Genomic DNA, 17,144 nt, shown 5'->3' on the forward strand with positions numbered 1-17,144 from the left:
AACTTTTAATACTCAGAGCTTAGCGCTTGGTCCAAGTTGACTAAAATGCAGATCCTCATGCATTGAGATACTCAGCTGTCATTTCAAGTAAAGATGGACCTAAGGTAAAAATATTAAAAATACTGCAATTGCTCGATTATAAGACGAGGTTTTTTTCAGAGCAAATGCTTATAATCGGGGTCGTCTTATAATCAGACCTCAAATAGGTCTGACTATGAGATGACTAAGATCCATATCCCCCGCAGCTGCAGGGAACCTGGATCCTCCTGCCCCCCCCCGCCCCACTTACCGGTACTTCTGAGTCCCCGGTGTGTAGCTGGGGCAGCGTGTACCGGTGCGGGGAACTCTGATCTCTGACAGTCGGGGAAGGTCTGCGCGATGGACGCAGAAAACCCCCGCTGCTAGCCACGCCTCCTTCCGGCTGCAGCGTAAGTGCGTGGGATCTACACGCTGCCCCGACTACATGAGGAGGGAGGGGGAGAGAGGGGGGGTTAAATGGGGGGCATAAGGCATTTCTGGAGGCAGAGTGCTCTGTGAAATGCCTTTTAACCCCTTAATGCCACTCTGCCTCCAGAAATGCCTTTTTAACCCTCTATACGCCACTCTGCCTCCAGAAATGCCTTTTTAACCCTCTATACGCCACTCTGCCTCCTGAATGCCTTAAACCTCCCTATATGCCACTCTTCCCCATAATATGCCTTTTAATCATGGGGCACAGTGGCATATAGGGTTAAAAGGCATATCATGGGGCACAGTGGCATTTAGAGGGTTAAAAGGCATATCATGGGGCACAGTGGCATATAGGGGGTATAAGGCATTTCTGGGGCAGATGTGCATAACTGGGGGGCAGGTTGGAAAATAGAAGGAAATAAAACCAGAATATTTTTCTCAATCATAGCTTTTATTAAAAAAAATAGTTTAGATGAATTAACATTTACTGGTAAAACTTTTTTTCTATAGGGTCGTCTTATATTCAGGCTTTTTCTTTTTTTCCTAAATTAATATTCAGATTTTGGGGGGTCGTCTTATAATCAGGGTCGTCTTATAGCAAATACGGTAGTACAAGACAGAATTCTTAAGTAGCAACACTTGAAAAGTACTTACAGGAGAACAGACCAACAGATATACTTGCTGCCCCCTTTTGTTTTTAAATGTTTAAAGAGGTAGCCAGCAGATACCAACATATTCAATCAGTGAATCACAGCCAAAAAAAAGTACACAATAGTTATGCTACTGGAGGTGCTACTGTTCCTCTTCAATTCTGCTGAATCACCAGTGGTCATGGTTTGATACATAGATGTGGCATGAGCAGCATTTAAAAACAAAACAAAAAAAAGTATCCAACTCCAATATCAAGACCCCCAAACAGGATACAATTTTTGGATAAAGAGAATTATGCACCCCTGTCCTACAACATCACACAAAGACATACTTCAAAATAAAATGTCTGGCTTGACTATGTACATTTCTCATACATTTCTGCACATTATGTACCTTTCTCAACACAATGTAACGTTATAATTTATAAAATGTAATACTATAAGTAAAAAATGCCAATGGCATTAGCGAGATGAATAGCTTGCAGGCATTGCCCTTTTTTTAACAGCTTGTCCCCACATATTTTGCAGAGCATAAATCTTCTCATATTTAACTTAAACAAAGAACTTTTGGCCGTAGTTCAAGGCACAAAATATAATCGGTATACTCTCTCCTCTTATGAATTCATTGCGCTTGGACAAAAGTAAAGGGATATGACAGCTAGAGCTAAAACTCATGGCACATTTCAAATGTAGTCTCCTATAATTCTCTGCAGTATCAGAGGAAATCTGCATTCCAAAAGCATGAGTAAATGTAAACTCGGTCTGCAGAGGGAGTGTCGCTCTCTTGCCAATAGGAACCCTGCAGTTATACGAAATCAGAAAATGCAGAGCCGTGCAAGGCTTCTATTCTTTCAAGAATTTGCTTTGTGCAGCACGACATATGATTTTTAGGGCACAAAAATGATTTGAGTTACAAACACCTCCTTACTCGTATTGTGAAGTCTTTCACAACTTATATCTGTAGTGTTGGCTTTCACTTTAAAATAATGCTCATCACACCATGGAGCAGTTTAAGTAGTAAAAGACTTAATGTTACCATGGAAAATAATTGTAGAGAGGCAGATCAATGTGTAAGTGGTCCTGGCTGTATGACTAAGCTTCTTCTTTTGTAAGTAAAGACCCTTAATTCACTTAAGGAATGAGTTTATGTAAGGTCAGACGTCTAAGTGGAGTGTGTAAAGATGATATTTATGGATGATGAAAGATAGATAGATAGTTATCACCATAGTTGCCAAGAACTTTCCTATACGCCAGAACATTCTAATGATTGCTATAAAGCTATACTATGCCAGATTCTTTTTGTATAAAATACCCATAGAATAATATGTATAAATCCTTTTACATTTACGAATAGAAGCATTAGAGTTATACCTATATGATTGTATATATTGTATATTGGGCAGTGAGATGGGGCAGAGGGGGGTCAGTGAGAAGGGGCAGAGGGGGAGAAGGCAGTGAGAAGGGGCAGATGTGGAAGATAGTGAGAAAGGGGAGTTTTGTGACAAGATTTTTTTCCTTTCCTTTTTTGGGATGGGGGGGCGCCACAGGAGTAGTCTGCACAGGGCGCCGGAACACTTAAGGCCGGCTCTGAGTGAGCATGTATGTTTCTTACCTTGTTTTATTCCTCCTACACAGCTGTTTCTGTTTCAGTGATTGTGTTTCAACTTACATAATAAATCGATGATCCTTAGCACCTGTTTGGCATAATTTTTTATCATACACCTAACTATTTCCCTATCCCAATCCCTAACCCCTGACTTTGTGCAAGTGTACCTGGTAGAAGTGATGCTGTTTTGAAGGCAAAGGGTGGTCATATTAAATATTGATTGTTCACTCACTTTGCATTTTGTTAAATGATAAAAACAAACTATCAAAATGCATTTTTGTATACGCTTAGATGGACTTCTATAGTTCGTATAGCAACATAACGCAGGGTACTATGTACCAAAGGCACATCTGATGCAAAGTAGTTTATGTCTTATAAAAAATTTAGACAGGACCACCGCAAAAGATACTTATGTCTCCTTAAAATGTGACACCAAACTTCCGGATGTGTTAGTTAAGGACATGCATCGTTAAAAACTGTATCACTGGTTTAATCTCTAGAACCTGAAGAAGCAATCTAACAAGACAATATGTAACTAAGATATTAAATGCATCGACACTGTGACAGGATATATTGTATACAGTACTATATATATATATATACTCTGTAAGTTTCATTTGCTATTACATATTATTTAAGGGAATGACAACATTTGCCATTATATTCAAGCTTTAATTAATAAGGTGCCTAGTTGTCAATAAAAAAGAATGGTCTTGGGCAGTTTACGTATGAGAGCTGAAAGCTGCAGAAGATCTGTCAAGAAACAAACGAAGGCATGATCAAAGTTCCCAGAATGCTTTGGGAAAACTTGATGTTCATTAAGATTGTGTAGTATCTCATTAAACTGCAATCAACAGTGCTTCTCTGACAGTAATCCAAAGTACAGATGGCTATAAATTTGAGGTAGCAAACATTCTACAGCTCTGATGTAGCATAAGTGTCTGGTAAGTCACAGTTGTGTAAGCATTACTCGCCCTCTTCCCGGATTTTCTGCATTGCTGCATTTTTTTTTTCACTAAAGGTTATTAGATGTTCAACCAAAGTCTAATATTAGATTAACTACCACAAAATTGTGTTCCTGGAGATATTGATGTAAATGGATGGTCTGACATTCTCCTGTAGAATGATCTGATTGAAAGCAGAATTCATGGTTCCTTCAATAATGTTAAGTTTCCCTGGGGCTAATGAAACAAAACAAAACAAAACAACTATGGAACCTGCTGGTGCAATATAAATGAGTGTAATGTGACGTAATCTCCAAATTACTGCCACCAATGTGGTGCAGAGCCAGCTCAGCTCTTCTTGCAGGAACTTTTTCCAGGTATGGCCCTTTATAATGCATAGTAAGGTTTTTGAGTTGAAACTGCAACTTTCCTGCAGACCTCCCCTCCTGCTGTATGGAGAGGTTGTGTGGGATGGAACAGAGTCAGAGGAGGAAGGGTTGCTACAGGAAGATACATTTGTATTTCATGATGCTCTACTATCTAACTGTTAAAGAGTCTTAAACAAATCTCAAATCGCAGGCATAATTTTCAAGTTTTATTTTCTTTCAAGCTTTATTGTGTTGTGGCAGTGTTATGTTGTTTGAAGATGCCCAGTCTATTCATCGATTCCTTGGCTATCTCTCTACCTTTAAAAACTTTGCATTCATCTAGAAAGTCAGATCAGCTTCTTTGTGTGTTCCAAGCATCTTGGCTTTCGGAACACTTCCTTGAGCAATTCTGTTTTTTCTTTGCTTTAATAATTGATTTCTGCACCTAGTATTGTATAATATATTTTATTATATATACCACCAAAATATAAAATATTGCATTTGTAAGTAAGTTTACGCATATATAACTCGTGCAGTTGTAGACCATTTGACAATGGTTTCCTCTGAATTAAGTAACCCACAGAAACTGTCAGAGTATTAAGAAAGGGAGACATACCATGAGTTTCCCTTCTGAATAGGGCTGAGTTGACCCTATGTTACACAAATCAAATGCAGCATTCTAAGGCATTCAGAGGATGGGACATGCTAAGAAGTCATACCTCTACCCACATATTTTGATTGGAACTGTTCGGGATATTAGACCAAATGTTGGCAAGTATGGAACGCTGAACTTATGATGTCATGCTTAACCTTAAAAGAAGTCATAAGTCAACAAGAAGCCATAAACATCATATCATTTTTGTGGAAAATCAAATAAGTAATCCAGGTACAAAGCAGATCATCACAGATTGGATACATATGAATAATACTATTAGATTCAGCGATGCACATGTTTTAGCCAAAAATTCATAGGGCGCAGTAAACTAATGAAAATCAGAATGCAAAGTATTCAGATATACTAAGATACATCTAACTGGTTTAGGTGGCAGCCAATGTGCAAGGATATTGACATTTCACTTCCCGTCTGCTGTCTATAGCTAGCTCAATCATTTTGGGGCAGAATAGGGCACCATTTCAAGGGTAAACAATAGTCGACTAAGAGGATGATTTAAGTTGCCCATTTTAAGCCATGACTAATATTTCAATTTTCTGTATTAAGGGTAACTACAATGAATTAAAAAGTATCAATCATCAATAGAATATATAACTAGTGAAATAGTGAAACCTTGCACCCTTACTCAACCCTTCTGGGTATCACTAAACACTAAAATTAATCTATTGAATGGGTCTATTTAAGCATAAATATTAAATTCCCTTATCTACCTTGGCTGTCCCATTTGCTCTTTTAGAAGAGAAAAATAAATAATGGACAATAATGTACACACCCTTAATTTACAACAAATGTCAATTGAGTGAATACTGGTTAATAAATGGCATTCAAACTGGGCTGCTTTCATTTAAAACAGTGCCATGATTCTGATTAGATATCAACTTTTCGTTTGCTGCCTGCTGGGAAACAAGTGGGATGATGAGAAGACTTCTTCCTTCTTTCAGAGGAGTTTACACTTTTTATTTTATTTAGGGATTTTCACACTATAATCATGAAGACCAGTGTCTCCGAATGGAAGTCAGAGTCCATGTGACCAAAATGAATATAATATTTAAAATATGTCTGTTAAGCCCTTCATCTTATTAGAGGGACACTACAGCCATCATATGCACTTTAAATATGTGTGCTGTCCCCATTGCAAACACATGAGGCATATTTTTGCAGAATCCCTTGACCATGCAGGAGAAGTCTTCGGCCATTTCTACATCAAGTGGGTGTATTTTTCCAAATAATGCATTTTGAACAACTTCAGGTGGTCTTCTTTAAGATGAAGATATGTACACTTTTTAAGTTCTGATAAATATCTTTAAAATATTTTTGTCCTTGTACAGGACATGATTGGTGTATGATATTCTAGATGTCAAAATCGTTGCACCCCACAGAATGTCCAATTTGCAGGAAAACACATCCAAGTGAGTTCTGTGTTAGAAATGAATATAAATCTGAGTTCTTGATAGAGAAAGTAAATACACAGAAACGGATATAATCATAATATGTATGAAAAATAGCAGGTGTTATTTTTCACATCTCAGCTGACAGTCTTGATGAGTTGAAAAAAACATCTCCGGTTTATATTGGTGCAAGAATTATCAGTATGTGAATTCTCATTTCAAACGTTACATAAAAGCTATCCCTTTAAAGCCAATTTGCTTGCAATACAGTTGGCTAATGAGCACATATTTTATACTCTATATTGTCTTTTATGCCAGTATAATTTCAGAAAATATTAACACACTAGCTCCATCTGACAGGAGCTTTGAAATCCCTCTCCTTTATTGTTTTAAATGATGCATAACATCAGAGGAATGATCACTTCTCTAGAGGGCAGAGCTATTAAAGCTCCGGGCTGACGACTACACGGAAACATTTCACTAAGTAGATCACAACAATGCTTACTCACTCACCTTGCGTGGCCACTTGTGTTAGCACAGCAATCAATATACATATCAGTGTTGTAGATGTTTTGGAGCTATTAAGGTCACCCAGGCAATGCTTTACAAAGAATACATGTACAAACCGCATTGGCAGATGCGTTAATATTTTCTAACGTTCCACATCAACACCAGACAATTGCTTGGCAGTAAGCACAGTGTTTATGGTAACACCAGCACAGAACAAGGTAAGATGAGCTTTTAATAACCCAAACAGAGCCTGCTTTCACTGAGTAAAGGCACAATAGACAACAATTATGTAAACAGTAACAAACAGTTTATTTTATTATCTCAGCCTTGCACTCTATCTGAGCTTGAAGTACGGTGGAGGGGGCATCATGATTTGGGGCTGCTTTGCTGCCTCGAGACCTGGAAGGCTTGCCATCATCGAGGGGAAAATGAATTCCGAATTTTATTAAGCTATCATACAGGATGTCTGGCTTGCTCTTTGCCAGCTGAAGTTCAGTAGAATTTGGTGAAGCAGCAGAACAATGGTTCTAAACATCAAAATAAATCTACTACAGAAAGGCTTTGAAAAAGAAAATCCATCTTTTGGAGTGGCCCAATCAAAACCAGACCATAACCCATTAGAAATGCTATGAAACGACCTCAGGGGAGCCGTTCACACCAGCCATCCTAAGAATATGGCTGAGCTTAAGCAGTTCTTTAAGGAAGAACAGTCTAAAATTCCTCTTGAACATGGTGCTGGTCTGATCTGCAGTTACCAGTTTGAGTTTCTTGCTGCTAAAGGAGGTTCGACCAGTTATTAAATCCAAGGGTTCACTTACTTTTTCCACCAGAACTGTGAATGTTTAATGGGTGCTTTAAGACATTAAAGATTATAATTGTTTGTATGTTATTAGTTTAAGGACAATGTGTTTGTCTATATTTGTGACTTAGAAGAAGATCAGATCCTACTTTATGAAAATATATTTATGAGAAGTCATTTATTTTTCATGTTATAGAATCCAAACTTTTCAATAAGCATTGTTTTCAATAAGCATTTGCCCCCTCTATTTATTTTGATTAATGAGGACAAGAGCAAAATGAATGTATAACAGAAATCGAAGTGCAAAGTCATCTGTGATTCAAGGACATGATAAAAGATCATAAACAAATGAATCCCGTTCTACTGCAGCTTTCAGGTTATACAGAGAAATGTATTTCAGATTACCACCTCTGCGATATGGACAGCATTGTGGGAGTTCTGTCTTTACAACGTAGGACTTTCAGTATACAAGTGCTTTAACTCACTTGTTAATGTTCTTTTCCCATGAACCGTAGAGCAGTCACAAGTTCAGAATACCTCATTATGAAAGCTATCATTAAATCCATTTACTTATTTCAATATATTTCACAACGTGAAAAAAAATTGATTGGTAACTAAAAGAGCACACATGTAGGGGTATGCAAATGTGTGCCGTATCTATATAAAATATACTGTAAACATGGTTCCAATTATAAACCTCCCACCTTGTAACATTTTTTTTATAACCACACTCCTTTCTAATGAAGATGTTCTCTAGGAACATACAATGATGACTTTAATTAATTTAAAGAAACAAATTTTAACTTAGGTTTTTTCACTCTCCTCGTATTGATAGTGAATTACACTCCAGAAACATTGTAATTTCTCTTCCTCAAGTCTGTAATATTAAGTATTCAACGCACATTTTCCTTACAAAATAGTTACTCGCAATATCAGTTAAGCATGGGTAACGAGAGTTATTTTTAGCAAACTCTAAACAATGGCCCCTTAAAATACAATCCGGCAAGGGCCAGCGTTCCTTCGTATCACATTCCCCGTATCATATTCCTGATAGAGTCCAGAGATTTTGAAGTTCTTGTTGAATAACTTATAAGTGGTTTACAGTTTCACTTTGAATAGATGAGTTGTGTTTCGCAATTTACTTGCTTCTTCTTACAGTACTAAAAAGTTAAGTACATATTAATGATAAATTTAGAGTATTAAAAAGAGCAAAGCCTTATGAAGACTTTTGTAGTTTATGTTTAGCATATAATTGACTTACCCTTCCTGGGGCACACCAGTGTGAAAGGCAGGTTCACTAAAGAATGCCTTCATAAGCCCTAACTAATTTCCACTCACAAAATCCTTGTTAACCCAGCCTTGAACCCGACTGGTGGCAAGTATAGCACATGGCAGCGGATGTGTTTAGCTGAGGATAAGGCCAAGTGTATATGGGGATCCTGATGAAAACTTTGCAATGGGGACACCTTGATGATTAAAAGGGTCCAAACATACATGTGATGGCTGAGAGTGCCCCCCTAGTTCACAGTAAAGGGACAATGTGTTTAATTTTCTTTTATACTATTTACCTCCAGCCTAAACCAATTGTTTTAAAGCCAAGTCTCAAATAGTGCTGTGAAAAAAAGTATTTGCCTCCTTCCCGATTTCTTCTATTTTTGGACATTTGTCACGTTTAAATGTTCAAGGTCATCGATATTAGTTTTCATATTAGACAACCCAAGTAAACACAAAAGGCAGTTTTTAAATGAGTATTTCCTGTATAGAAGGAAAAAGGCTATACAGCCCTACCTGACCCTATGTGAAAAAGTAATTGCCCCCTTAGTTGCTAAATCAAAACATTAACCATGTTTTTAAACCATATTAATGTTATATTAAGAGTCAAGTGATATGAACAAACATTCTAGAAACTAAAATAAACATTTGAAACTAAAATAAATAAAATTTAAATATTAGTTTTCACAATAGTGTAACAATGTTGTTGTATGTCAGGGTTATGGATACCTTGCATAATTCTCCTTAGTCCCCAGCTCAGTTTCCAGCCTCAGGAGAAGAGCTATCTTGAATCCCTGAGATTATGTCATAAAAAGTAGACGAGACTACCATCATTCACCAACAGCAAGAAAAATACTTTATTGTACAGAAGTTACCATATTTATACATATTGTTATCACATCTCTTAACAGGAAGTAAATGGGAGAACAATTGGACATGAGAGGATTAAATCTTTAATCCCTTTAATGGGCTTTTCAACTAGTTTGAGTCTGGTGCCAGGGGGCCTGCCGACCAATTCCATGACGTCCCTTTAAACAAGCGGCGACCAAACCCGGCCGGCCAGCTCACAAGTGGGTGGATGCTAATCCCTTTAACTCACCAGGCAATGAGAAAAGGACATCCGGGCTGGCAAGAGTAGTGACCAATGGGAGTGAGAGCTACTTCTCCAGCCCTAATGGTGTTCTGAGGGCCCGTCTCTGATGACCACTCAGGGCAACGCCTACCTGTGAGCGACCAATAGGTGATGCGCCTACCTACCGCTGTCTAGTACAGGGAGAGCGGCCAAGCAGCCGAGCTTAACCTTTATTCAGTGGTCATTCGGCGCGCTCTCTCACCAGGACCTGTAAAGAGAGGCTGATAATCACGGTGTAAGGGCGAACAGATGGGGGAAACATAAAAAAACCCAAGTGATATGCTCTTTAGTGAGCTGTGAGGCGTTCTGACACAAATAGTATTTCTGTAAAAGGTATACCTGGTTCATAAAGCACGATAACTTTGAATATCAACGAGGTCAAGGAACGTTTTGAAGGTATTGATCTGATCTTGAATAATTTCTGTTAGAAATGGAGCCAACATGCATGTGCTTTTAAGATAAAATGTAATTTAAAATGAAAATAAAAATATAGAAATTATTGTTTGTCTATATTAATATTATAACTGTTCAGAATTATCCTGGCAATTGCCCCTTATATCGGGATTGCCAGCAGTGTTGCATGCTTCAAGAGAAGCCAAAGTTATGTTTACAGTTTAATGACCCTTTAAAGCAGCGTAGCAAGCATTTTACAGTTACAGTTATCTAAAGGAATATCACTTATTTCAATTTATGATGAAAATGGTGCCACAAATTGTTTAAAGTGGATGCAAAAGTATATGAAATACGGCTCTGCGGACCTTCTCCCACATTTTTACAAGTAATTGTAGCAATAATCTTTTGCTCATGTTACCAATAAATCTGCAACACACTTCCTGGGATGGGCAAAATAAGCAAAATTTCACATGAAGAATGCATGTGGGAGAAAAGAGGGAACATCGAGGACAATATAAAAAATACATTATATATCATTTCAGTTTTAATTTATTTCAGCTGTAGACTGAAGTGGCTCAAAAGAACTATTATATGCAATAATAAAAGCCTTGGCCATCCCTAGATTAGATCCCTAATTGATCAAACCTGACCTTTGGAAATTACAGATTATATAGATTATATATTATTTTAGATATACAGATGATATAGATTATCAAATTACAATACTAGACTGTAAAGTTGAGTGGGAAACCATGGTCATCTTAAACTGTGATGGAAAAGACATCACAGAGGGAATGGTTCCTAGAAAATGCCTCAGTACTCAGTACACAAGATCTGTTCTATATTTCTAGATATAAAATGCATGATATATGTCATGAATCCTAATAGAAATATTTAATCTTCGAATTAAGCGAGAGAAACTATAGTTTATGATTATCTATTGATACCTATAATTAAAGGCTTTAAATTGTGTTTTCTCCTTAACACTGTTAAGTGGATAATATTGAAATTATTTTTAATCATGATAATTTCTTATTTACGCCCTTACAAATAACTTCATCATTCACTGAACACAAATACTGCTACAGAACCTTCCTTAAGCCAAAGTCGAACACAAATAGAAAACCAAAATCCCACGTGTGAATATGAAACGAATATAAATACTTCCCACAATGAGAGCAGCTACCAAACAACACTCTTCCTCAAAGTGTATACAGATGCAAACCAGGAAAAATGGAGCCAAAGTCGTTAAGGCGCTCCCCATGTCAGCAATGAGAAAAAGTAATCCTGGTGAAATGATTGAAAAGTAGCCTTATAACCATAGCAACCAACATAATGTTCCGACTGTTGCTATAGTGATAAGATCATTTTACAACTGAATCACTTTATATATGCAGTATATATATATATATATATATATGTATCAGATTTAACTTCATTTTTTTTGATCCTTGACATCCTAAAGTTTTGTTATATATTATTACGGAAGATTTAGCTAAAGCAATAGCCCCGAGGCTAAAAAATCAAGTGGATTATCGGCTGTTGCCACAACGTGTGAGGGCCCATATTGTCATGCAACTTTGAAACAAAGTCTGGAATATTTCTGGCCTTAGTCTAGCCATGTTCAGGTGTATTTTTTATCTTTATGTTATTAGATTAACAAATGGACCACTGGCATAAATAGTCACATACAATCTGATTGATAAGCCTGGCCGCACGCTCTGAGAGCATACAAATATGCCACGCTTAGGTCATCAGGTGGCCACTGGCCTTAAAGTGCCAGGGCCACTATGTCATCACCAGTTGGGCCCTGAACATAATCCAGAGTACCCCACATGTTCTACCTTAGAAGTGTGACATTACAAATAAAGACATTGTCAGCAAACATAAAGTTATCTGAACGGAGGACAAAACATAGCAATAATAATGTATTCCATTTTTTTACATACACATACTGCCTGTTTGATACATATCACCTTATTGAAGAACATCATTTTCTCCATAGCAAGCAAAATAAAATGTATGTAATTTTAGGGGAACCGTTAATTCGCCTTGGCCTACGATATTTGTGATAATTGCTTCAGAGAGGAATGCTATGGTTGTACACAATCTCTTTTGCCAGAGGCTCAATCTGATAAAACAATGCAAACATAGTCCAGGAAGCAAATACAACTTCTTCTAAGAGATAATGGAAAATGGACCAAGGTGTGTATGAATCCAAAAAAATATTAAAGAAAGAACAGGTGATCAGATGTTTTCCGGCGGTACATTCGGTTACAATGCAACAGTTCCTCTTTTAAGCAGAGAGGCCATTCTGTTACTGACCTTTGTAAATGAACACTCACCCTGCAATGAGCTGCTGCTGACCTAATCAAAATAATCAACACTAGGGTGGTTAGAATCACAATTCGGTTAATTACGTATCCAAAAGTAAATATTTTTCCACTTACAAAACTAAAAGATAAGGGCTTTCCATGAACAAAAAGACACACTTGCAAAATGCATTTTGCCAAAACCTAATTTACGTGAGAATCATCTCGTTTTCGTACATAGTAAAAAATATATGCAACTATGAAGAAAAGTTTAGGGGCTAGCTTTCTTGAGAACATTGCAAACATAAGATGGTATCATTGGTAACAAAATACAGATAGTACGGTATATACGGTAAGTGCCTTTTACCTAATGTAAATTGAGCCAGGATTTAGGGCAACATGACCGGATTTTTCTTCTAACTACTTAAAAAAACATTTGGTCACCTTAGCTAAGAATACTGCTCTAACAACTAACACATACTTTCCTGAACACATTAAACTGCTTCATTCTAATAGTGATTACTGCGAATTATGCTGAAACTGACACTTTCAGTTATAGGTGTATGCAAACTTCTATATTCAGGCATACACACCTTCAGAAAGTTATTGCAGTTTTATTGGGATAGACATTCACAAAGACTGAACACAACAATGTGTTTTGAGAGCTTCTATAATATACCTCAAGAAGAGACCTCGATAGTCTTGAAAGCTTGCAATCTATTATAGTTCAATTAGCCAATAAATTAATCATATTTATGAATTTTGACCCTTTTTCTTCTTGAAAATAAAGAAAGCTTCTCTGCAGCATGGCAATTTTGATTTAGTTAGATTTGATCATTTTCTTATCTCTTGGTTTCCACAACCCTTTCAGCTTTTAGGTGTTGCGGATGTACCGGTATTACATATGTTTCCAGTATGCAGAGGGTTAAAGACTATGTCCAATTATGTACAAGTGAGATAACACAATTATTATTTAAACCACAAAGACAATATTGGGTCAAAAAGTGTCGCTTGTGTGTATCCGCTGGCTGTTGAGGCCTGAGTACTTCTATATAGACTTAATGTATTCATTTGGTGGAGAAATCATTAACCAAACACAGGTAAAATAAATAGAGACCAAGGATTTCAGTAATCATTTTAATCTAACAAATTATATATTTTTTCTCCAACATTTTACTGAAAACTGATTATGCTGTACTTCTGTAGTAATACGTATGAAATACTTAATCTTGTAAAGCATTCAAGGTCCTGGACAGAAAGAAATGTCTTTTTTTCCCCAGACAGTTCATGCATGTGGCCTTTAAACTGTTATTGATGTATTATTTTTTATTATAAACCATAGAAGTACTATGCAGAAAATCTTCATCGGTGTCGAGAGATTAATACGTTTGAATTGTGTTCTTTACTTAATAAAATATAAATGATTTATTCACGTGTATATGCACGTTGCAGAGTGATGAAACATTTCAATTTACTAGTTAATCTATACATTATTAAGAGACAACCTAAAAGTTGTCACCTCTGCATACAGCATAGTTAGATCTGTTAAATTACTCTAGAAATGTCACTGATTTAATTAAGGATTACGCCTTGGGTTAATTTGCATTGTTAAATAAGGTAGTTGAAATGTTCTAGCTCGCCAACAAACTCAAGCAGGGCTCCAACCCACGTTCTTGAGGGGCACAAATGGACCAAGGATTCTGTATCTCACTGCCTTTATTGAGTTCTCTGTGCTTAAGTTTGGATATCTAAAATGTGTAGCCCTTGAGGAGTGGATTTGTGCATCCTCGGGTATAGGTGAATAAGATACCCCAAGTTCTCAAAAGTTACAATATTTCACATACTGAACTTTTCCCTTTACTGTACCTTCCGTCCCAGAATATTCGCCCAACCAAAGCCATCCTTCCATATAACTTCAATGCAGTAAAAAAAGTGCATGATGTGGTACGCTCACATTATTGCTAGAGATATTATAGCGTCAATGCTTGCTAAGGCTAATAACCAGTCCTGGGCAAAGTCTAGGAACCTGGCTGCTACAAAATCAAGTGCAAATGAGGCGTATATCCTTATACTGAGAAAAGTATTGCATGGTTTGCTGCTTATTAAAAACAGTAGGCTTAACTCAGTCCTAGCATTTCAAAAGACTCACATCACAACAATTCCGATGTGTTATGATCGCTTTAAAACAATGCTTATTTTCAGACTAGAAAGAGAAGTGAATTCAGTAGAACTTCAAAGATGACTTCATGCCATTTGCGGGCCTGGTAGAGCTGGGATCAGTGTCACAAGATCATCTCATTCCCGCTAAGGCTATGCAGTAAATAACCCGATTGTTCTCATCCATCCAGAGTTGTCATTAACCTGACCCACAGTAACCCTGATTAAATGTAAAGCACTAGGTATTATGGAAGGTGTGAAGGTATTAGACATGTCAGGCCAGTGGCCAGATCTACTGATCTACTTTCGCTTCCGTTACATGTAAATAATATTTATTTCAATACATGCCTCTTAACTTAGAACAATGACACATTTCTACATCATTTTTATTAAAAATACGTACACTGGAGGTTTATTCACCAAAGGAAATTTCACTATACATTATGAAGGGCCAGCACTGGCAAGTTTCTGCAGCAAGAAGGGCTGAGCTAGCCCTGCATAATACAAGGGTGAGGAGATATCACTGATTTAACTATGCATTTACAGGGCCAGCCAAGTACTGTTAGCACAGAAGTGTGCTGTTGGTGCATAATGTATAGTGATATCAAGGAGCTTAAACACAACTCTCCTAGTATTATTATTAATATAATATTTTATTTATATAGCGCCAACAATGTACGCAGCACGTCTTACAATACATACATTCAAGAGGTATGACAAGACTAGAATGGACACACAAACCGATACATTTTTAGTAACCTGTAAAAAGTAAAGGTTCTGCATTGCTCAAAACAGAATTCTAGATTTAACAACATAACATTCCTTGCAATACTTTCCTAGGTTATACCACTTAAAGATCACCAGAGTTATCCATTAACATCAAGAAAACCCTGCTCATTCAGGAATATTATGCAAGTTGTTTTCCCCAAAATTACTCACTACCGCTTTAAAATAGCTATTAGTCATACAGTCACACCAGAGTCATTCACAAATTGTGCAGATTACTATCAAAATGATTACTACAGCAGATGCAGTGATCTCCAGATCATTATACCAAAGGGGCATGCGGCGTAAGGCTACCCAGAGGGTGTGAGGTACCTGCAAGGCACACTTTGTTCTAAACATCACATGTGAGCTTGCTAATTCTGTATATCGTTTTTGGGAGTTCTGGGGCTGTCAGCTAAGGGTTAACAGCCAGTGACCAGATGCAGTGCTCTGTATCTGCAAAGAGCCTGCACGTCCCAGCAGAACATTCATCCTGCGACATCAGTGGCCCGGTCCTGAAGTTGGAGCCGCTTGCAGATCGGTGTCACTGACGCACACCGTGACACAGCCTCACTGCCAGCACCGAGAAATCCCCAAACTCCAACAGCTGCAAAAACAAAGTTACTCCGGCAACAGTTCAAACAGCAGCCCAGATCTGGATGCGTTTCCTCTTCCACAAGGCTCTGCATTGCAGGGCTGGGCTTCTTATTGAGTGTGCAGCCCAGCCCCCCCCCATTTAACACACTTTCAGGTGACCAAACTCCAGAAGTACTTTTAACTCTCTGTGTGCCACAATGTCACAGATCACTTCTGGATCTGAGAATTGTGGACAGCCCATGTGCCCCTATACATCAATGTAATCAGTGATAGTGTTGATACAACATCAATAACACAGATAACGGAATGCATGCGAATGGAGCAGCGTGGTGTACATATCATTAGAAGAAGAGTGAATAAACCAGCACTGGCTTACCTTGTTTGACACACTTAATCCTAATGGGGTCCTTGCAGTGTTTGATCACAGCCAGTACATCCCTGATGGTAAGTCCAGCCACTGGCGTCTCATTAACCTCCAGCACTAATTCCTCAGGCACGAGTTTGCCACTCTGATAAGACACCTTCCCGGGTTTCACCTCTCCGAGGAATGGGAACTGACCACTCTCTGCACCCCCTTTGATCTCAAAGCCCAGCTCCCCTTCCAGGCTCCTGTCAATCACACACTCGTGGACTTTGTTAGTCCAGTGGTTCTTCCTCTTCAGGCTCTTGGACATTGCCTCTGGCTTTGAGGGTGATGAGGAGAGAAGCTGGTGCGGGATGGAGAAGACAAGCTGGTGTTGGGGGTGATCCTGTAGAGATGGGGATGTAGCAGCAGCGGCAGCAGCAGTAGGAAGTGTGTAGCTTCTTGCTATATTTCCAGCTGGAATGTGTATGCTCTCTCACACTGTGTTGTGTGTACACATGCGTGCATATATATGTGTGTGTGTGTGTGTTAGTAGTGCATGCTAGCTGACCTCCATGGTGGGTGTTGCAGGCTGGTACAGTGTGTATGTGTGTAAGCGTGTGTACGTGTGTATACTACTTGTACAGTAATAACTGGCAGAGGGAGGGGAAGGATGGAGAGCTGGGAGAGGAGGAGGGATGGGAGCTGTCTGCTCGCTCCTCTCTCTCTCTAACCCGGTAGTGAAGTGTGAGAGAGAGGCTGACTGCGTTTGCCAGGCAACCAGA

General features: G+C 38.1%; 1 protein-coding gene across 4 annotated transcripts in view; it reads right to left on the reverse strand.

Annotated features, from left to right (window-relative positions):
• MAGI2 (membrane associated guanylate kinase, WW and PDZ domain containing 2) overlaps positions 1-16,893 on the reverse strand; it is a 401,461-nt gene extending 384,568 nt beyond the window's left edge. For all 4 annotated transcript variants that reach the window (XM_053465469.1, XM_053465466.1, XM_053465471.1 and 1 more), the window contains exon 1: positions 16,393-16,893. In XM_053465469.1, coding sequence (XP_053321444.1) covers positions 16,393-16,690 — 298 coding nt within the window. In that variant the 5' untranslated portion in view covers positions 16,691-16,893. The remainder of the gene's footprint in view (positions 1-16,392) is intronic.
• Between the last annotated feature and the right edge of the window lie 251 nt (positions 16,894-17,144).

The sequence above is a fragment of the Spea bombifrons genome, chromosome 4, assembly GCF_027358695.1.
Source record: "Spea bombifrons isolate aSpeBom1 chromosome 4, aSpeBom1.2.pri, whole genome shotgun sequence".
NCBI classification, from domain to species: domain Eukaryota; kingdom Metazoa; phylum Chordata; class Amphibia; order Anura; family Pelobatidae; genus Spea; species Spea bombifrons.